This window comes from Myotis daubentonii, chromosome 4, assembly GCF_963259705.1.
Source record: "Myotis daubentonii chromosome 4, mMyoDau2.1, whole genome shotgun sequence".
NCBI lineage: Eukaryota > Metazoa > Chordata > Mammalia > Chiroptera > Vespertilionidae > Myotis > Myotis daubentonii.
Window position 1 is genome coordinate 87,856,557 of NC_081843.1, and position 22,568 is coordinate 87,879,124.

The 22,568-nt window shown below is 50.9% G+C and overlaps 2 protein-coding genes across 2 annotated transcripts; one reads left to right on the forward strand and one right to left on the reverse strand.

Annotated features, from left to right (window-relative positions):
- Window positions 1-8,397: 8,397 nt before the first annotated feature.
- Window positions 8,398-9,631, reverse strand: MRPL36 (mitochondrial ribosomal protein L36). The gene is made up of 2 exons (XM_059694648.1): window positions 9,495-9,631; window positions 8,398-8,827 (listed from the first exon to the last, which is right to left on the reverse strand). The coding sequence occupies exons 1-2, from the start codon at window positions 9,629-9,631 to the stop codon at window positions 8,476-8,478; spliced, it is 489 nt and encodes a 162-aa protein (XP_059550631.1). The 3' UTR covers window positions 8,398-8,475.
- Window positions 9,632-9,679: 48 nt separating this feature from the next.
- NDUFS6 (NADH:ubiquinone oxidoreductase subunit S6) lies at window positions 9,680-16,999 on the forward strand. Its single transcript, XM_059694649.1, has 4 exons — window positions 9,680-9,812; window positions 10,576-10,629; window positions 15,900-16,022; window positions 16,804-16,999. The coding sequence occupies exons 1-4, from the start codon at window positions 9,681-9,683 to the stop codon at window positions 16,867-16,869; spliced, it is 375 nt and encodes a 124-aa protein (XP_059550632.1). The 5' UTR covers window position 9,680; the 3' UTR covers window positions 16,870-16,999.
- Window positions 17,000-22,568: the final 5,569 nt, after the last annotated feature.

The window sequence follows — 22,568 nt, forward strand, 5'->3', positions numbered from 1 at the left end:
TTTTCTAACACGTGACACCAGCATTACTCTGGTGGCCTCAGGCTATGTGCCATTTCCAGTCCGAGAACTGGAGGAGGGGCCTCAGCTCTGCACTAGGGGGGACACAGTCAGGCTAGTGGCAACTGCGCGGAGCAGGTGCTGCGGGGGAAGTGGGCTAGAGTGCCAGGGCCTGATGTCCCCCCCACACTTGTCCCTCACACACACTCGCCGGGGAGGGCAAGTCTGGGCAGCGAGCAGTGGCCGTGCCTGAGACAGTAAGTGAGCCTGAGACAGGAGGTGACTGGCACATGTGTGCAAAGCCTTTGCCAGAAGCTCATCCCAGTGCTTCTGGATCAGGCGTCGTTACACGCTCCCCAGAGATGTGTGTGTGTGTGTGTGTGTGTGTGTGTGTGTGTGTGTGTGTGTGTGTGAAGTGCCATAGAAAGACACGAGGGCAGCTTATCATTGGTCTACTTCCCCGAAAGACACACCACAGCCCAGTTTGTGCAAAAGCAAACAGTGTCACCAGAGCAGCCCCCCCCTTAGAGCTGGGGCCTTGACACTGGGGGACAGCCCCTCCTACAAATCTGGTGAAAGCCATGAACCTCCCTCTGGAAGGAGAATACGGAGAGCCAACATTGCATCAAGTTCAGGGTGACAGGACTTGGGTTCCAGAAGGCACAGCAGCGTTGGTCCTGAGGGCATCTGGGGACCCCTTCTGGCCCCTATTTCATGCTCCCCAGGTCCCCTCCCAAAGGCCAGAGGCTGCTCAACACTGGGTGACCGCCACTCCAACTTTGCCTCCGGCGTTTCCATTTTGGTGTTTCTGGCTCGCTGGCATGTCCTGCGCTTTTCAGAAGAAGCTCTGTTCCCGGGAGGGGACATGGTGTGGAACTGTTACCCAGGTGAGAGGTAGCGCTGATTAGATTTAAACTTGGGGGTTTCCTCTCTTCCTAGAAATGCATGTCAATTTGCTGGCCTTGGGGCCAGACACCAGGTTCTCTAAGCTCAGAGTGCCCCTGTGGTCATTGCCTGGGACACATTGGGGCCTTCTGGACAGGAGTACAGCAAGAGGCCCCTTGGACCCTGGTCCTCACTAGCCTCCGGCTGCCCCTCCCCAAACCCAATCTAGAGGGAAAGGTGGCCTGGAGCCTGGGTACACCTCCAGCCCTAGGTGTACCCTGGGCCCTGGCATGGGAGAGCCCCCACTGAATGCACCAGTCCCACAGGGGGCATCAGAGCTGAGAGGGCCCCAGGCCAGGCATGCTGCTCCTTCCACCCTCTGTCAGGGGCCCCAAGCGCAGGTCTCTGAGGCCTCCTGGACTTTCTGCTGCAGCTGGGAGGGAGTCGGGAGCTAGTACCTAAACTCCATCCACCGCTCCCTCAGCAGGAGCCCAGGACCTTCCCACAACAACATTCTGGGCCTCTGGCCTCCCCCTCCTTCTTTCCCAGGTGGTGGGCCTTTCAACCAGCCCCTACCCACCCCTCCCTGCCCAGTACCTCTGATGTTCCTCGCACACAGTGGTTCCCAGAGGGATGACATCTGTCCCTCTCACCCTCTCTCTCTCACACACATGTGCACACACACCACAATCCACACAACACACATGTACACATACAAACACACCACACATGTACAACATAGTGCACACCCACATGTGCACACACACACTGCACTCACAAACACATGCACACACACATGCACATACCACATTGCATGCAGACATCATACAGATGCGTGCACATACAGCACAAACATATGCCACATGTTTGCACACATACCACACACATGCATATGTGTGTGTGTGTGTGTGTGTGTGTGTGTGTGTGTGTGTGTATATATATATATATATATATACAGGTGCATATAGCACAAAGAGCATGCAGGCATCATATAGATGCACACACACATACATGCACACACACCACATATGTGCACCACATGTGTACACACACCACACATACACTCTCTGCCCTCCTACAGGAGACCCAGTGGGTCCCTGCCAGCTTGCTCTCTTCATTGAGGATTGGCCCTCCTCTTGGGGTGACCCTGTCTCTGAAGTCTCTAAGGGACTACTATGAGTAGGTAATCTGCACCCGGTACTCTGGAAGGTTCCTAGAGAGGCCACAGGGGCTCTGAGCAACTCTGCGTGTAAGAACATATGCTTTATGACGAGGTTTTCAAAAACAGTTATCCTGTTTGTAGGTCACTCTGTGTCACTCTCGTCCAGTGTGAGAAAGGACGGGTTCATGGGGCCAGATGACTTATTAATGAGGAATTTGAGGCCTTCGGAGTGGCTTTTGTGAGTCGGGGGCTCTGAGTTTGCCCAGGTGTGCCTGTTCCACGGGTTAACTCACTCACCTATAAATAACAGCGGTGACAGGTCCCCTGTCAGCACCCGCTGATGAACAGTCCCCTCTCCCACCATTACAGCCTTGTGACTGTGGGAAAATTAATTTAAGTGGTAGTTAATTTCTAATGAATTCCACCCAAGCGGTTAATATGGTCCCTTGGTGTTATGGTAACCTTCACGGATCATTGCATTATGTAAATAAATCCTACTTTATGCTGGTTTATTAAAAAAGAGCGCAATTGGGGAGTCTGGCTAAATCTCACCTGCTCATGCACATAGCAAACATTCGACAGGAAAACCTTCAAGGGGGAAGACATAAAGACTCCAGGACATTTCCTGGAATGCTGAGCTCCTTACTTTCCACCAGTTGACTAAACATCCCACTTTCACTGCTCTGGATAAATATCTCCAGATTTGTCTTGTATTTCAAGGAGAAGAGGAGAATTTTTACCTTAAAACCCATGTGAATTTCAAAACAAACTTTAAGGAGTGTCATCCCTGAAACCTGGATTCTGAGGATAAGTCCAAGGTGGGCTTTCACTGGGGGCCAGGCCAGGAGGGTAAGGCTAGGTCAAGGGTGAACATGGGGAGAAAACCACTTAGCCAGGAGATGGGTCTACGGGCACAGGCATGAGTGAGGCCTTGGAGGGAGGACAGGGTGTGGGTGCTTCGTCAAGTTCAAGTGCGTGGAGATGGACTCATTTGCTGACCATCCAGGGCTGGTCTGTGTACAGAAGTGGCATGAGGCTCAGATCAGAATCTGATGAGGGCAGTATGCAGTCTATACCGCAAGGACGTTCTGAATTTACTCAGTGGGCTCAGGATGACCTGTCTGTGCTTCTTAGCCTGGGCAGCTATATCAAAACACCACAGAGAGGGCTTAAACAACACACATTTATTTTTCACAGATCTGGAAGCAGGACATTCAGAGCAAAGTGCAGTGGGTTCGGTTTCTGGTAAGGCCTGTTCCGGGCTGGCAGACAGCTCCCGTCTGGCTATGTCCTCACATAGGAAAGAACATGTGCTCTGGTGTCTCTCTGGACAGGGGCCCTAACCATACCAGACCAGGACCCACACCTCATCACCTCATGTAAACGGAGTCACCTCCCATTGGCGGTTAGGGCTTCCACATGGGAATTTGGGAGATGCACACATTCAATTCCATAGCACTGTGCATGCAACGAACCCTCCCAACCTCTTTTTTTTTTTTAATATATTTTATTGATTTTTCACAAAGAGGAAGAGAGAGAGATAGAGAGAGTTAGAAACATCGACGAGAGAGAAACATCGATCAGCTGCCTCTTGCACATCCCCCACCGGGGATGTGCCCGCAACCCAGGTACATGCCCTTGACCGGAATCGAACCCGGGACCTCTCAGTCCACAGGCTGACGCTCTATCCACTGAGCCAAACCGGTTTCGGCCCTTCCAACCTCTTAACTCGCACTTGGTTCATGCGTCTGGGGCTGGCTGGGCTCAGCAGGGTGGTTCTTGTTGGGGTCTTCCATACAGTGGCCATCAGATAGTGACTGTGGCCAGATCACCTCAAAGGCCCTTTCATTTCATACCTGGCATCTGACAGGAAAGACCTACACCGGGGTTCCTTGGGCCTCTCTCCCTCTAAATGGCCTCTCCATGTGTTGGCCTCAGGTCACCAAACCTCTTACACTGCCACTGAAGGCTACCAGGACAAACACCCAGAAAGAAACCTGCAGAAGGTGTATCATTGTTTGAAAGCAGGATAGAGGCTCTGACCAGAACCCCCACACTGGCACATCCTGATTTCAGACAACCAGCCTCTAGGACTCTGAGCAATAAATGTCTGTTGTTTATAAGACACTAGTCTGTGGTATCATAATAATAAAAGGCCAAGAGGCATCATGACTGAAATGACCAAACAACCGGTCACCATGAGGTGCATGGAGCACCTCTTGCCCCCCCCCCCCATCCCCCACTCAGGCGCCAGCAGCATCTGTGGAGTGTGCAAGGCATTGCAGGGCGGTGGACATGGCACTGATGGCAGGCTAGGCCTAGGGGACCCTACACGCGCATGTTTTAATCGTGCGCTGGGCCTCTAGTTGGTTATAATAGCCTGGATGAACTAAGACAGGGTTCTCCAGAGAAACAACCAACAGGATGTATTTTAAGCAATTGGCTCACGTGGTTTTGGGAAGCAGGTAACTGCGGCTTGGAGCCTCTTTCTCAGCCATGTCATCGTGGGGCACAGTGGGCGGTGTTTCTCCTCCTTCCTTCACAGCTAGGGGCAGCATCTGGCAAGAAGGTGAACTCCCTGGTGAATCTGGGAGAGTTGCTTAAAAGGATAAGAGGGACCAGGGACATCATTGGTTTATCCTCTAGCTCTTTTCTGTCTGATTGCCTGGAATGTTGGCTCCACCACCATTTTGTGCCATGAGGTTGCCAGGAGACTGGAAACCAAGCACCAAGAATTGGCAGTGATGGAGAGGACAGAGGCTGGGAAACCCCAACACTGAGTGCCTGCTGATGTCTTTCCTTGGTGTAAGTGGGCAACACACTGCATATTTTGCTTAAACCGCTGCTATTTCCAGCCCCACCTCTTGCATTAGACACAATATGAGGCATGTCATCAGGTGATCAGGCAGGGCTATCTTCATGCATGAATCCACATATAAAGCATGTATTTTGCACAGAACATGATACAAAATTAAGTTTAATAACTATTGCAGTGAATGGATAAATAAATGAAGAATCAGAGTATGACTGACTTGCCAGAGAAGACTCCTTTACCCTAGACCAGGGGTGGGCAAACTTTTTGACTCGAGGGCCACAATGGGTTCTTAAACTGGACCGGAGGGCCGGAACAAAAGCATGGATGGAGTGTTTGTGTGAACTAATATAAATTCAAAGTAAACATCATTACATAAAAGGGTACGGTCTTTTTTTTTTTTTTTTTAGTTTTATTCATTTCAAACGGGCCATAGTTTGCCCACGGCTGCCCTAGACCCAACAATGTGTTAGATAATTAAACTGATAGAAGTTGTAAGTGAAAAACTGTGGCTTCACTTTAGAATAGATGATTACATGTTATTAGCACCAAAAGAACAATTATACCTTTAAACAGAAATCTGAGGAGAAAGCCTCACTCTGAGGATGAAGTGCTGGAATTTCTGCACAGCAATTCATGTTGTGTCGTATAATGGCATCACTATGTAAGGAAAAAACACGCTTCACTTTCTGAGGAAGAGACAATGAATCTTTCATGGTGTGGTCAGAGGAGGAAATCTGTCTGTACCCCAAACGTGGGAGCTGCTTGGCTGGGCCCCTGAGGCTCGCAAGGACTAGCTTCCTGACAGCTTTGTTCTGCCTATCAACACAGCCAAAGTCAATTTCTCATGCAATGCAAAACAGCTCTCTTTGTTCTGTAAATTACTCATTTTTTTTCCATGCTTTTCAAACAGAAAAATGACAAGTAGGAACTTGGAGAAAAAAAACAACTGGCCTCTAATTGGGAATTTCAACCACTAATTACAAAATAGAACAAAATGCTTTAGAAATCCAAAAAGGAAAAATAAAAAATTCATATAGATGCAGAAAAATGCCCCAAGTAAGAAGTGATGCCCACAATATCGAATACCAGCTTGTTGAAGAAGTCAGGGCAGAGTGGCCTGGGAAAAGAGGATGCCCTGTGGTTGCTGGCATGAGACATCGTCCAGATGTGTTCCAGGTTTAGGCTAGTTGTACAAATGGGGACAGGAATGGAGTCACAGGACATGACTGAATGGGTATTTTGGGAGCTGATGATCCTGTCTGCTTCTCGGGAGAGAAACTGGATCTGTGGTTCAGGAGGAAGACTTCCACTGCATTTTCAACAAAATGAATACATTATTAACAAAAATTTAAATTGATATTATTTTCAAAAATATTCTGTACCACTTGTAGTGGGTTGAATAGTGCCCCCTCCCCCAAATTTACATCTCATAATATGACCTTATTTAGAAGTAGGGCCTTTGCCGATGTTATTAAGGATCTTGAGATGAGATGGCCCTGGGCTGGGGAGAGAATACCTTTCTGTTGCTATAAGCCACAGGTCTGATCATTTGTTGCAGCAGCCACAGGAAAATAATACACCACTTTTTTTTTCTTTCCTAAATGATCTTGGTCTCTAGTAAAGAAGTCCACTTGAAATACAATTGATGAGTTAATTTCTTCCTTGCTTTCCATCTTAAGTTTGTACCCAACTAAGTAAATATTTTAAATTTCTCATGCCATTGGGTCTTGTTGCAACCACTCACCTACCACCTGGCTGCTGTGGAGGCACAATCTATACATATAAAAGCCTAAGTGACTATTTGGCCCTTCGACCAGTAGCTATGACACACACTGACCACTAGGGGGCAGATGCTCCAACCGGTAAGTTAGCTTGCTGCTGGGGTCCAGCTGATGGACCAATTGGGGACTGGGCAAGATGGGCTGGACATGCCTGGAGCCCTCCTGCAGTCCCCCATGCACCGGTGAGGTCCCTCGGACTAGCCTGCGCCCTCTTGCAATCCAGGACCCCTCGGGGGATGTCAGAGAGCTGATTTTAGCCCAATCCCTGCAGGCCAGGCCGAGGGACCCCACTGGTGCATGAATCTGCGCCCCGAGCCTCTAGTACGTTAATAAATGAGATGGTCGTTTTCCAAAAAGACTTTATTTAAAAAAATAGGTGAAGACTGGATTTGGCCTACAGAATGTAATTTGCTGCCTCCTGACCTAAACAATTCTTTTTTATTGAGCTGGAATTGTGGGGTTATAAATGCTGGTCCATCCATTATTGGGAAATAGATAAGTTGTAAGAAGGCTTGGTTGGCACACATGCTATGACCTTAGATCAAACAGAGATTTGTAATCCCACGAGAGAGCAAGTTAGAAATTTATCAACGCTGTGAGAACTCCAGGTTGCTAGTAATAATCACAGGTTCCTGTGGATATGGGCCGCATTGCTTCACTACACCCAGACTGCCTGTCCCCCAATATATTCATTTATGTGGACATATATACCAGCACTGTGTTTCCTGCAGAGCTGGATGCTCACAAGGCAAGTATACCTCATTCACCTGTCAAGGAGAAAATAATCAAAAAGGCGTGTGGTGTACCTATGTGTACACGTGTGTGTGTGTGTGTGTGTGTGTGTGTGTGTGTGTGTGTGTGTGTGCAGGTACATACATATACGAAACAGCTAAAGACCTAGACAAGTCCAGCATCCAACTTCACGATCCATGCTCTAGTGCCAGAGGCATTTGGGTCTGTTGGACGGGATGACAACCACTTCAGAACAAAGTTGTGGGCTTGGTCTTGCAGGATGAGCTGGTTCAGAATAGCTAGAGAGGGTAAGAAGCTGCCTGCTTACAAGGTGAGATCATTTCAGTTTACATTCCCTTGCAGAGTGCCCACTGCACACCAGACCCTGTGGCAGAGTAAGAGCAAGAGTGTGACTGAGAAATAGGTCCTCAGAACCCTGCAGGAAGGCTTCAATAGAAGCTTCTTGTCCAAGGCCCAACTCCGAGTAACGAGCAGAGGCAAGGCCCTGACCAGGACGGGCGGCTGCCTGCTTTCTGCTCCGGGGTCAGCAGTAGGCACAGCACCCACCTGCCATGCTGCTGTAACCACCTCCGAGCGCTCCCGTCTTCACACTACAGGAGAGGCCTCTTGCTCGCACACAGTGGGGATGTAGTACGTACATACATGCATACATTACACATGCACATACATCTCAGACCAAAATCCCTTCATATATATAAACAATTAATTACCCTTCACTTAAGGACTCTTATCAAGGCCTTTCCTCCTCATCCTGAAGACGGGATTGCAGCAGTATGGCAGACTGCAGACACAGGGCCAATCTGAGACTGAATCTAGTTCTTTCTAAAGAACTTGCATTCTGATGTTGGGCGATAAACTGGCCTTTCCTGGGCTCGGTCTTCTGTCCTCCTGCTAGCTTGCAAGGAAGATAAAAGGATTCGCTTCCCAGCTGGGGCTCTGACTGGACTAGATGTGGATAAAGAGATGCCTGGAAAGTAGTCAACAAAACCGGCAAGTCAACAATCTCAGAAAACAGAACGTTTACATTTTATTTTTCTTCGATAAGGTCACCCAAGGAAATGGCACAATCCTGCATGTTATTTTTATATCTGTCTCTGCTTATGCCTTGGGTGCGTTTTGCAGTAGATGTACCATCGCCCACGCCTCTTCACCCGGTAACAGTCCCGGCAACGCTTCTTGAGGACGGCCTTGTTCTTGAACCCCAGAGTCTGCTGCAGGAAGGGCAGGGGCTGGCAGGAGAGAGGAGAGGCCACTGCTGCGCTGGGCTCCGCACCTGCAGGGCCGGCAACGCGCAGGGGACCCAGCAGGAGCGTGGAGAGCGCGCGGGGTGTCGTTGTGTAATTTGTCATTGTGTAACGACTCAGATGTAGGAGAGGGTTCACAGCAGAAACCACCATTTTCCTTATAAAAAGAGTTGCCATATTGTGGCTGAATCTACGCGAGAAAGAAAAAAAAGTTGTTACAGCGTCTTCCGCACTTCCTACTATTATAACTTTGTTTTCCCCACTTCACTGTGGCGTAGGCGTGGAGGGGTCAGGGGCGCCACCACCCCCTGGTGCAGCGCAAACCCTGCCAGCTCCGCGGAGACCGGGCGCGGAGGGGGTGGGGGGGAAGCATTTGGCGAGACCGCCCTTTGTGGGAGCCCAGACATGGCTGCGAGGACCCTAAGCCTCCGACCCCGTTCAGGTTTAGTGATAGGCAGCACGGGGAAGAGCTGGCCTGGTGTTAGGGACAGGAGGCACCCGGCACCCGGGCAGGCGCCCGATCGACGGACAGCAAGGAACCCGCGGGGCGGCCGCTTCGCGGGAGCGCACTGCGTGGGGGTCTCCCAGCGGAGGCGCACTAGCTGGCGCCCGGGCCTCGACCCCAACACCGGCAGGGGACGCTTGGGGCCCGCCCACCGCCCACCAAGTTCGGGACCCGGCCCCAAGCTGCCCCCGCACCCTCTGACCGCGGCCCACCGGGGGAAACTGAGGCCGCGTCTCTAGGTCTAGTCCTTCCGCAGCCCCGACCCGGCAGGCGTCTCCGGGGCAGATCCGAGCCCCAGCAACCCGCCGCCTCCCTAGCCCCGAGCCCCTCTGCATTCCCGGGGACCCCTGACCTGGGAAGAAGCGGCCCAGACCCGGCCAGCAGCGTGCCTTGTCCCGCGCCTGTGCAGTGGAGCGGAGACGCCACCGCAGTGAGTCTGCGCCAGAAAAAAAACCAAAATGGCGGCGGGCCCTGCGAGCCTAGGCGCATGCGTCAGCCCTGGTGCGTCGACGCGCCGGGTCAAGGGTCAGTCCGCAAGATGGCGGCGGCAGTGACCTTCTGTAGGTACCTCGGCCGGAGCGGCGCCGCGGCGCTTAGTCTGCCCCGGGCCGTCAGGTGTTTCGGGGTGCGCGTCGCGCCGACCGGAGAGAAGGTCACGCACACCGGCCAGGTAACCGGTGCGTCGAGGATCCCCGGTCCTTCCGCCGTCCTCAGTGCCCTAAGTCCTTCGTGTCCCCCGGTTCCTGGTCCCTGAGAGGGACCGCGGAGAACAGGCGGCCGAGTGCCGTGCGGGTCCCCCCGGGTCCCCCGTGTGACCGGAGCACGGTCGAGCTGTGCTTCTGTCGCCCGCACCGAGCGGCGCGGATGAAAACGGGTGCCGCGGTGCTGGGGGTGGCGGAGCGTTTGAAATTCTGTGGGAGTGCCCTTGAACTCCGAAATGAAGCGGATGCCGGTGTGGCTGTTGTGGGGCGCTGCCCGGTGGACTCCAGGCGACCGATTGCTTCTGTGGCTCGAGCCTCGTCATGTTTGTGTGATATTAAATAGTGCATTTAAGTAACTTGAGCGTCCGCTGTAGCCCAGAACACAAACCCAGCCCTAGACGACAGTCATACGACGAGAGAGCGAGTGCCCGTGTTATTAAAGTGTTACCAGCAGGTGAGAGGGGACGGAAGCATCGGCCCCTGAGAAGGAGGGGTGCGCCTCTGCCCTCGCTCCCCCCGCGGCCTCCAGCTCACATTCTGCTCGTTGTCACCTTCGGGGTCTCGCGGGGAAATGTCCCTGGTTGCGCAGCTGTACCGGGCCCCGCGTGTGTCTGATCGTGAATGGTGTAAATGCTGAGAAAAACACTTTTCTGTAATGTTGACGATGGAGATTAACTGACCTCTTTCAGAATTAGGCTGTAAAAATCACATATGGTCTTTTTTCCCCCCCAGGTTTATGATGATAAAGACTACAGGAAAATTCGATTTGTAGGTCGTCAGAAAGAGGTAAGTAAAAAAAAAAAAAATCTAAACGAGAGGTAAGCTCTCATAAAACCTTTATGTAACCGACAAAATATAAAAATTAATATGTATGATTTAAACAGTTTCCCCCCAAATTGTGACACCCTAGAAGCTCTGGAATTCTGCATTTTTCTAAATGTTAAGTGTGTCTGTTTCTGTTTTGTTTCCCTTACACCCCCCCCCCCCCCCACACACACACATACACACAATATGTAACAACATTTAGTAAGTGTAGTTCTTTTTTATATATAAATGGGAGTGGTCTTTTCCTTTATTTCTGGGCCTTATACTCCTGAGACCCTCAGATTAAAGTAAGTTTTGTCCTCCGTAATCACTTGGAGTCAGTCACTCGTCCCCTCCGTCAGCCTGTTGATTCCCCGTGTTAAGCCTCAGCTTTCCCGAAGTTGTGTTTCTCCTTCCCTTTGGTCTTGGTTGCATTGTCCGTTCCCACAGTCTGCTCGTCTCCTTCCATCCTGCTTTGTGGGTGTCATAAGGGCAGGGGCAGTGTGCTGGAGGTGGAGTTCAGAGCAGATCAGTCCCGGAGTGGACCCTGCAGCCTGGCCCCCAGCTTCCCGTCGCGTGCCTCCTGATGCTTTCGCAGGCACCTGGGTCTGCCACGGACTTTCTCTGCTGGGATTTCTCTTGTGGCCCTGGGTTCTGATTGCCATAGCAGAGGGCAACAGGGAGCAATTTAAAAACAAAGCCAAACAAGCAAAATCAGAGCTTTTGAAGGCAATAAGGTGCTGCCAGTGTTGCCTAATCCTTCACCGCTCTCCCGGCTCGGGGTCTCTGGGCCTTTATCTGCTTGGGATCGTCCTCAGGTTGTGAAGGTGCACAGCACACCTGTGACAGAGGAGTCGGCATTCTGCTGTGGCTTTTGCTCTTACAACAGAAATTTGGTGTTTAGTAATATTTTAAAATTGTTTTGGTTCCCAAGAGACATTATTGTTTTAGAAGACTGTAGCATCCTGGGAAATTGCACAGAAAGTACAGAGTTTCCTTATGCCCCGTCTTCCCCTCACACAGTTCCCTTGTGCTATGTTTTTTACATTTTGACTGTTTTAAACACTGGGTGAGTATTGATATATTAGTATCAACTCAAGACCATAGTTTACATTAGGGCTTACTCTTTGCTGTACATTCTGTGGGTCTTGACAAATGCATAATCTCTTGTATCCACCAATACAGTAAGATACAGAGTAGTTTTATTGCCCAGAAAGCTTTCTGTGTTCCACCTCCTTATCCCTGCTTTAGAGCATTTTCTCCAAACTTACTTAGTTTAAAAATTAATTTGGATGAAAACTACAGTTTTTACTGGGTATATGCGTGTGTGCACACCTATGTTTAGCTAATTATAATTATTGTATTAGTGTTAAAAATACCTGATATTCTAAATAATTGAACTGAGGCTTTTAGCTTATTTTAAACTTGTAAGTTTCCATTAATTAGGTCAAAATTTTACAAAACATTGATTATTCAACTGAGTTATTATTTCCTCTTTGTTCTAGTTTTGATATTATTTTGCAGACTTATATGTATATTTTATCTTTAATGGATTTAAGCTCGGTTTGACGTAAGGGAGTAAACTTTCCATTGGAACTGTCACTCCCAAAAACATGGGTTTAAAAAAAAATAGAACAGCTTACTGACAAATGAATGATTTAAACCTAAATATTTTTAGGCCCAGATGAATTGATCAAGAGGTAACTATAAAGATAGGTTCATTTTGTTTGTCTATGTGTGTGTGTGTGTGTGTGTGTGTGACCTCTTAGTGACCTAGAGGGCTAATTTTTACAGTGGTTGGGCAACTTAAGGTCTGTGACACACCATGTACTTGGGAAAACACTACATTTACAGCCAAGGGTGTGGGATGCTGTGACATGTTTTCTGTACTGATCTCCTCATGAGGTCCAGTAATTCTTTCTTTCCTTGTCCCTTCCCGGGGCAGGGCGACACGCTGCAGCCCTGAATTTTAACAAAATCGAAGCTGGGCCGTGGTTGGGTGCTGTGACTGGGCGTTGACTCCTCGGCTCTTTGTTTTCTGCGGTTGAGCTGAGTCCCAGGATGTTAATCATGGGAGGTCAGGGTCGCCCTGGAGCTGCAGTCCTGAATGACAGGGGCAGTCCCGTGTCAGTCTCAGACGTCAGGCATCAGTTGCCCTTCCCACAGGAGACAGCCTGTTTCTTGGACTGCGTGATGGGAGTTTGTTAGTGTGGCCTTTGTGACACATTTGTCACTGAGGTAGACACCGTATTATTTACACCCTGAGGCTTCATTTGTATGGCGCGTGGCTTGCGCGGGCCATCACTCACCATGTAGATCGCTGTAAGGTATGGTGTGAGGGAGCCGGAGCCCTTGGCGGAGGCATTGTGCTTAAAGGAGCTTGTAAAACACCCTGGCGGCAGCCCTGCACTTTGTGGTGTTTAACATCCCCCTATTTCCTGGTAACTTCCTGTTGTCTTTCTGAAAATAGAATTTTAAGGAAAAGCTTTATAAAATCATACTCTATCGCTGACAAAGCTTTTGAAAAATAATTAAACTTTTCCAAAATGTCCACATAGTGTGGGTTTAGAGCATCAGAGTTCTGGGAAGGGTGTTTGGTGTCATCCGTGTTGGTGGCAGGCGGGGCCTTCTCTGTGTGTGAGTGGTGGGAGTGGCTCTGTCTCTGGACTGTGTGTCCTCTGGACAGTCGGCTGGCTTTGGAAAAGTTAACTGAGCTTGACTGTGTTCTTCTTATTTTGAAGTTTTATTAAACTTACATCCCTTATTTGTAAGACTTTATCTACACCTAGTCTCTGGGTTCTTGTCTTCCCTAGAGCAGTAGGCCTCTGGCGTAGGTGAGATTCTGGAAGCCACATGGCCCTGGGAGCCAGGACTGACCTGGCCCAGCAGTCCTCACTCATAATGATAAACAAGTATTGACATTATTCCCAAGCCCAAATCGCAGGATAACCTTGGCCAACGCTTATTAATGTGATTTTTAGCCTCGCACTGCCCCACCTTGTCTCCATTAAGCATCTCTTTCTGTAAACTTGTGATGGCCTTTGGGAAACCTGAGAGGGGAAGAATGGTGTTGCCCCTCTGACTGTCCTCTGTGTGGTGTGTTCCAGTTGAAAGATCCTCTGGCCTCCAGAGGAGGCTGACTTTCAAGATGTGCCCTTGCTGTTGTCATCCACCCTGGGTTGGGAAAAGATGTGGAAGAGATGCTGGGTTTAAGAGGCACCATCAGGCAAGCTAATCCTTGGGAGCCGAGTGTTGGGCACAGAAGGCGACTGTAATTGCTGTAGATGGCCCCAGAAAGGAGGAAGCCTGGAGAAGGCACTGCTGGGTTTCTTCACAGGGTGTGCGGTGCTTGGAATAAAGCAGCCACAGCCCTTGGGCATTGGGCTGGTGACCAGGGGGCATGCGTAGTGGGGCTCTGAGGCCCACCGGGTACTGTGAGGGTCCGGTTCCCTTCTTTCTCTTTACATGCAGACACTGATGCTTCGCTTCTGCAGTTTCCCCAGCGTCATGTGCTTTGTCTCCTGTGGTCACCGAGGACAGCTCTAATTGAGGCAGGTACAGCCAAGACATGTCTCCTGTCCAGTGCCCACTTTGCCACAGTAGAGCATTGACGGATAAATGACTTGCCCAGCCAGAATGTTGGAATTGCTGTTGTGGCTATGCAGTGAGGGGCTAGTTCAGTGATCCCCTCCTCCCTTGTGCCTGGTCACTCAGTTTCCACAGGTGCCTCAGGATATTTGCCAAGACATCACGCCTGTTCCTGCTGTGATCACAGCAGCCTGCTCCCCACCGTCCGTATGGAGTCATCAGATCTGAAAGTGACTGTGCACACCTCCAGGAGTTGTTGACAATGACAGCATCATCTCACCTGAAACTACAGAGGTTCCTTTCAATTCAGTATCTAGGTGGCCTAAATATTCTCGACTGTGTCGTATTGTTAAAAATTTCACCGCTTGTTTGATTGAGAATCCAAATAAGTCCCATGCATTGTGGTTTCTTTGATCTTTAGGTTCCCATGACCCCCGACACATACCCAGGTTTTTTTTTTGCAGTTGTGATGCGTCCAGGTTTCTCTAATCTTAGGTTCCTGTGACACACACACACCAACACACACACCTTCCCTTCCTCACCTGTCACAGGACCCGGGTGTTTCTTCTGTAGGGTCGTCCACAGCTGGCTCTGGCTGACTGCGCTCCTTCCGTGCTGCTTGGCACCTCTGGTCCTCTGCGTGTGCATGCTCGGGTTGGATCCAGCTGCTTTGTCAGATCAGATTCAGGTTCTTTGTCTGTGGTAACCCTACTGGGCAGAACCAAAAGTGGTGGTTCTGGTTATAGAGTGGACAAGCGTCTCCAAATCATTAACTCACACAGGCTGTAAGGCACGCTGTTCTCTTATTAGTAGCATAAAAAAATATACAGAAAAACAACTAAACAAACAAAAACTTTGGTTATCTGGAGGAAAGAAGAAGAAATGCTAGATTCTTTTCTGTTATTTACCAGTTTTAAAAATGATGAATTGATTCCCTATAGTAAGGAAATTAAAGAAGTTTAAAAATATCATTATGGAATCATGGATTCAGTATAGTTTTGTGTTCCGGTCCTCTGCTGTTACAGTTCCATTGTCCCTCAGATTTCCTATATCCATTTTATTCCAGGTTGGCGGTGTCCCCAGGTTGGCCACCCTTTTGATACAACTGCAGGGGTCCTTGCTGGCTCCGTTCTCTCTGTCACAGACACACATCTCCCATTCATCTGGAACATCTGTCCTGGACCTGGAACCAGCTGTTTTCAGAGTCCTGTTCCTTTAGTATGAAATGGTGGCAGAGAAGGCGTGGACTCATTGCCACTGGGTTGTCACTGTTCTTACTCTTTCCCAGTGGACAGAGCTGTGGAACTGTGTGTGTAGAGAAAGAGCAATGGGAGGGGAGAGAGCAAATGATAAATGGGGCAGAACGTTAACAATCTGAGTCCAGGTAAAGACGAAATGAGAATTCGTGTGATATTTTGGTAAATTTGAAATTAGATACAATGAAAAGCTAAATGTGTGCATGCATATATAGATGTATTCATTAAATTATTTGTGTGTTTTGACGATCTACAGTTATATTTAAAAGAAAGTGTACAGAATATAACTCTGCCTGTGCCAGCAGTACATGAATGTGTGGAGTGGCAGATTGTCTACATAGATTTAAATTTCATGAAATCATTAAGTTTTTGTACTTATCTACACAAGGTTTTATCTTCTCGTTCCAGGTGAATGAGAACTTTGCCATTGATTTGATAGCCGAGCAGCCCGTGAGTGAAGTGGAGAGTCGCGTAGTGTCGTGTGATGGCGGTGGGGGGGCTCTCGGTCACCCGAAAGTCTACATAAATTTGGTAATGTGACCCCAGTGCTCACCCATCTTTCTTTTCTGTCCTTTCCCTACTCTTAGGGTGGCCCTTGCAGTGTTCCTTTGGCCACACATTCTCCCACTTGATCTTGCCTACAAAGCCAACTGCAGGGCTGAATACAGTGGCATCTTTTCACCTGTGACGTGCTGTGCAGTGTACTTAGTGTTGCCAGCGCTGACTCTCCAGCTTCCTCTCAGACATGTAGGCGTCTGTCTTTCTCCTGTACCACCGTTTCTAAGCCCATGTTTCTTGATAAATACACAATTGGAGCCTAGAGAAGAGGAGTACTCAGGACATTAGAGCCGAGAAGGAAGCCACAGGCTAAAGCCCAGATGTGTAGGAAGGGGAGGGATGCTGGCAGGACCCACTACCTCCCCTTCTGCTGGTGGTGTGAGTGAGCTTGGACCCCAGCCCTGTGGGGACCTACCCTCTCGAGTTAAGTTGCAGTCTGTGCTCCGGATGAGACCCTGTCCCTTCTGGAGGGATGGAGCCAAGGGCAAGAAGCAGCTGTGCTGACACTTTATGCCCTGGAAGTGGTTCTCTGAGGTGACCCCGAGTTCCAGGGCAGGGCCTGAGGCTGCGGGAGGAGCTAGAGCTGTGCCCAGGCCCTGGGGACTGTAGTTCCTAGCTCAGTTGTGACTCGTGTTTTACAGGTGTTTCAGGCTGACAGTGCATTTAGGTTTTGTGTCTACTTTCGGTGTCTAATCTCTATTGGATTTGAAGTAGAATATGGAAATATGAAATCTTCCCTTTTGAATTTTTTCAGGACAAAGAAACAAAAACTGGAACATGCGGTTACTGTGGCCTCCAGTTCAAACAGCACCATCACTAGAGCAGACCATGCCCCTGGGTCTTGGGAGGCTAAGCATGTGAGCATTTCAGTGTTCTGTTCGCTAAAGTAGGGAAGGTCCTCGTGCTGCCCGGGGGGTGTTCCTACTGTGAATAAAGGGCGTTGTTAAGGACTGCCTCCACAAGTGTGTTTCTTCCACAGAAGGGACTTTTGAAAATGGACGTCCCTTACAGGTGTGGATTGAGGGGTCCCCGCCAGGGCCCCTGCCAGGTGCTTCTGGAGCACAGCCTTTGTGACCACATCAGGCGGCCGAGAGAAACGTAGAAAACTCTACTGTAATCTCTTTAGCTACAGTTTCAGCTTCCTGTCATTTACAAAACCTGCAGCTGCTATGATCACACATGGTGTCCCCAATCCACCATTTCTAACCTCCAGCCACAGATTTCTTCTTAGAAACTATATGTCCAGACACAGTCTCTGAAATAAGTGATCTGGCAGCAGCTGTGCTCAGAGCCTGTGACTGTGGTTGGGTTTTCACAGTTCAGTTGAGCCCCGGCCTCCCCACTCTGAGCATCTCTGTGCACAGGGTGTGGGGTCCGCAAAGATACCATCCAGGTGAGGTGACCCTGGCTTCCCTGCACTGAGCATCACCAGTCCTGAGGCTGTTAGGAAGTCAAATCTACTTTCCCACAGAAACGGGGCTCCGTCTCTTAACACCACCCCTCCCTTCCCACTTTGTACTTGGACAGTAGGAGCCCTGGGGGCTGGAGCAGGGGCCCCCGAGGTCAGGGAACTGCCCGTTTGATGTCACCAGCCACCCCACATGGCTTTTGTAATGCATCTACCCTCACATCACAGAGCAGCTCCCCCAGGTCACAGTCTGCAGCTGCCAGCCCTCCACTCTGGCTGTGTAGACAGTGAAGAGAGACCCAGGAGTGAGGGCTAGGCCTCACCTAGGGCGCTGATGTCACTGATGGATTACAGGGCCCCTGTTCAGTGCTATCCTAAAGGGCACCACAATGCCCAGGTGGGATGCCCTGAGCCCCCTCTTCTCTGCTGTGCCAGGGGTCCCACTGGGCCAGACACATGGGAAAGGGGTTCTGAGTTGTCACTTTGTGCGTATGCAATGCTCAAAGTTGCCTGGTGTGATGGCAGAAGGTGTTACATGCATTGCTCTATCCCATAGAGGTTGGTGATTTACAGCAGCTGGGTACTGGGCACTGCAGGCACCTGGTAGTCCATGGAGCAATGTGCTCTTTCCTAGGGCTGCCCTTACCAACCCTCACATGCAGGTGCATCACACGCAGAAATCCCTCTCATAGAGGCCAGAGGGCAGAAGTCAAGGTGTCCCTAGGGCCTCATGGCCTAGCTCCCTCTGAAGACACTGAGGAAGGATCTTGCAGGCCTCTCCAGCTCCTGGTGGCCGCTGGCTCCCCTGTAGACACATCTCTCCATCTTCACATGGCCTTTCCCTGTGTCTGCCTTCATGTGGCCTTTTTATAAGGACACCAGTCCTTGGATTTGGAGCCCACCCAAACCCAGTATGACCTTATTATACCTGCAAAGACCTGATTTTCAAGTCAGGTACCATTCTGTGGTTCTGGGTGGACATGAGTTTGGGGGACACTCCCCTAGAATGGGGACAGGATGCACTCACCTCTGGCTCATTCACGCACTCACTACTCCCCCTTCACATTCCAAAGTAGGTGGAACAAAGGCCTGGATCGAGTGGCCACTGCCCACAAGGGTGCGGGGAGGCTTGTTTGGGAGACCCCATCAGTGCTCAGCCAAGCAGGCTCTGAGGACCTGGGCCGGCAACCTCTTCAGGTAAGTGACGTGGCCGGGTCTGGCCCTAAGGTCACTGCCCACCACCTCTCTTAGGACTCAGCAGATGTGCACAGTGAGGCAGTTTCCCTAGGTGAGGGAAAGATAATTAGGGGCCCCTCCTCTTTATGAACCCCCCCCCCCCGAATAAACACAAAAATCGAGTAATTTATACAACAGTTACACCAACCCGTTAATACTGAGACATAAAAATGCAAGTAATTATTTCTGAAGCCAAGTGGGAGCAAATGGAAACCTGTTAGAATAGAAGCATTCAAATGCAGTATCTCACCAGCCGCACCAGATGCAGCAGAGGAGAGATGGAGGCCCCGCAGTGCGAGGCCTGGCTGTGCTCCGAGGCGGTCCCTCTCCCAGCTCAGAACCACTCACCAGTGCTCATGTAATCATGTAGCCATGAGGGACAACTCGTGTCTGAGTCCAGCGAAGGGCCTGACCTCCCGACTGCACAGCAGGCACTTTGTGTCCATCCCACTGTCTGTCTCCCGAGAGCCTGCCAGGCCATGTTATTTCCCAGTTTACAGGTGAGCAGACAGGAGGGTTGGCCAGGGCCGCTCTAGGGCCTCTGCTTATGGCACAGCTTTGTCCTGGCCCCTCTGAGACCTCAGTGGGATTGGTCGCTGCACGGACCCGTGTCCCGCCCATCCACCATGTGGACTGTTCTCTTGGGTTCACTGAAAACAAAAGTAAAAATTATAACCACTTGACTTTTATGAAGAGGAAATGTATTATTTGTATTAAAATGACTAGTTTTGCACAAGCAAGTTTGTGTGCTGCACTAACGGGAGATGTCCCAGCTGTGAGGTCACACCTGGAAGCCTGCTGGTAGTCAGAAGTGGCATCAGCGGGCTCCACAGTGGAGGTCGGCACCCTCCTTGCCTCCATCCCCTGTGCCTGACACCTGTGCCCCCAGGCCCTTCCAGGGAAGGATGCCTTTGCCAGGGCTGGACGCGGGGAAGCCCTGCCGGCCATGAATTCCACCACAGGTCCCAGTGAATCGTGCAGAGATGTGGCCCTAAGTCAGAGGCCTACTCTCCAATCACAAATGTCTCTACAAAAGTCAAGTGACACTTGAGATGAAGAGAGTGACTGCTGGAGGGCCAGCTGTTTGTGGCCGCAGCCTCATCGCTGGGTATTCAGGAAGCGCAGTGCTGCAGATGTCCAGTGACAGCTGTTTTCACAAACATGCACAGAATGGACTAGAATGTTCTTAACCCCATGGATTTGCCGAAGGATCTGTTTTACAGCCAGTTCTTTTAGCAAAGCGCATCTCTACCCACCTAATACTAATTTTCTGCAGGAAATTAACAATACATGCTGGTGAGGAGAGTGGAGGATGTGATGCCATTCAGGGGCGAAATAAGGGGCCATGGATGTCCAGATACAGATGCTGTTGGTTTTCAGGCTTTGGGAAGTCAGGGGCCAGCGTAGGAAGGAGCAGCGTGCTTGTGGCGGCCTGTTCCTGAAGCTGGGGAAGCTGCCATTAGAGATGGATGGTGTCTGGGGGAAACCCCGTCTCTGGTCTCGCTTGCAGCAGCAGGCGGGGAGCAGGGCAGAGCCCTCAGGGGACCCTGCACACCTCAGCCTGGCTCCCCGGCTCCAGGTCTTGAGTGCCTGGCCTATACCCATCACCTTGGAGTCTTCCCCAGATATCTGCCAGGAAGGCCAACCTCGGTCTGGGAACAGGTCTGGGGGTCATACTATGTCTCAGGTCTCCTTAGGGCACTGAGTGCAGACATTGTTAAGCCCATAAATGGACAGGGTGCAGAGGCTGCCCTATGAGATGCGAGAGTAGACAGGAGCGAGCTGGGTGTGCAGGGGGAAGGCTGGCCTGTGAGGCCACATCTGTCCCCCTCGGGGCCCCTCCACCTGGTGGGGTACAAGGGGCATTTGCACTGGAGCCTCCCTAGAGTCCAGGAGAGGTACGAAGGCCATCAAAGCTGTTTCAGGAACAGATCAAAGGCGTCAGAGTGAGGGGAGGGAAGGCTCCTTTGAAGAGGATTCTTCTATGCCAGTGAGGTGGTTGGTCATTGAGGGTTGAGAAGGGCTGAGGGAGTTGGATCTTGAGGCCCCTGCTCCATGGCCAACTCTGGAGGGGCAGGCAGTGAGGACATAGAAGCCATGGGCTTGATCCCCACCCCAGACATTTCTCTGCTTGAGGTGGGCAGGTGCTGGCGTGGCTGGGCCTACCCCTGCATGGCCCCACCCCTCCTCCCATTGGCCCATGGAGTCCCTGCTTCTTCATGTCCGCGTTTTATGACCCAGAAATTAGGAAGACAGGAAAACAACAACTACAACTTTTTCTTGGACCTTGTAGATGGAGAGACTCTAATTTCAGACTTTTACTTGGATCCATGTTGTGCAGCCCTTTGGCCTGTAACACTGGAAACGTTCTGACTTCATCGTAGTAACTTAATAGACATGAGGACCATTTGTGGTTTGATGGTAGGAGATGCAGAGAGCCTGGGAGCTGCCAAGGGATTGATCTCTCGTAGACAGCGCAGCGATGCATTCACAGCTCTGCGCCTGCTCTTACAGCCCAGCCCACCTGGAAGGAAAGGGGACCATGTAGGGTGGAAGCCTCCTTGGGCCCGGGGCTGCAATGATTCCTTAAGGATAGATTAGAGCCGCGGTTCTCAACCTGTGGGTCGCGACCCCTTTGGCGGTCCAACAACCCTTTCACAGGGGTCTCCTAAGACCATCCTGCATATCAGATATTTACATTATGATTCATAACAGTAGCAACATTACAGTTATGAAGTAGCAACGAAAATAATTTTATGGTTGGGTCACAACATGAGGAACTGTAGTTAAAGGGCCAGAAGGTTGAGAACCACTGGATTAGAGGGAATCTATCACATCAGGTGAGATGCACAAGTAGCTCAGGTGAGGCACCTGGCAGTGGGTAGGGCTGCATACCCTGTCTCAGGCCCCAGATGTGCCCCGTCCCACCACCAGCCAGAGCAGGTCTGTATAACAGGAAGAGCCATGCACACCAATCCTTCCCTGAAAGGCAAGTGGACACCGGCCCTGTGTCCCTGGCCTGCGGGCTAGCATGTGCTTCCTGGGCCGGGATCCTAGTGTGGGCACTGTCAGCCCCTCCCCAATGTCGTGGGCCCTGACCTGTCCACCAGAGGGCAGTGGTGCATAACTGTGTCCATCCACTGGGTCCCAGTGAGTTGCCAGAGGGCGGTGGCCACCCTTTGAGTGGCTGACATCCTGATAGATCTATGGCAGGGAGGCCACAACCATGTGGAAATGGTGTTGCCACTCAAACCTGCCCCAGGAAAGGGAGGTTTGCTTGGGAGCCTGGAGTCATAGCTTCGTTGCATGAAGAGGACAAGGGGGCTACTATGGGAGGCTGGTCCTGGTCTAGAGCCGCTCAGGAGCCCCACTCTCAAGTGTCCTCTCGAACACCCTGCCAGGCGCTGTCAGGAAGGACTTGTTAGCCCCCCAGCCCCCCAAGGCTTACCTCTGGCCAGGCTGGTCCTGGCATGCAGCGGTCCTGGTCATGGGCAGGGAGGTCTCTGTGGAGGAGGTGACTACAGAGGGACCCCTGCTACTCCCTGTAAGGCCTGTGGGGTCCTGCGAGCCCAAGGGTGCTGGGTTCTGCATGGACGCAGCCTCTGGCAGACTCTCAGGAAGCACCTCCTTACCTGGGAGAAGGTTGGCCTGGCCTAGAAACAACCTTGCTAGACCAGGAGCCCCCCAAACGAGGGGGACCCTCCTCCTGGATGAGCGAGGAGGCAGCAGGCTTGCCTGTGGCTGACTTTCGTGGCTATTAAGCATTTCTCATAAAATGAAGCCACTGACGCTCTGAATCATCGAGTGACTGAATGGGAGGGTGATGCTCAGAGGAAGTCCTCACAGCCCTCGGCGCCCCTGCAGGGCTAATGGGC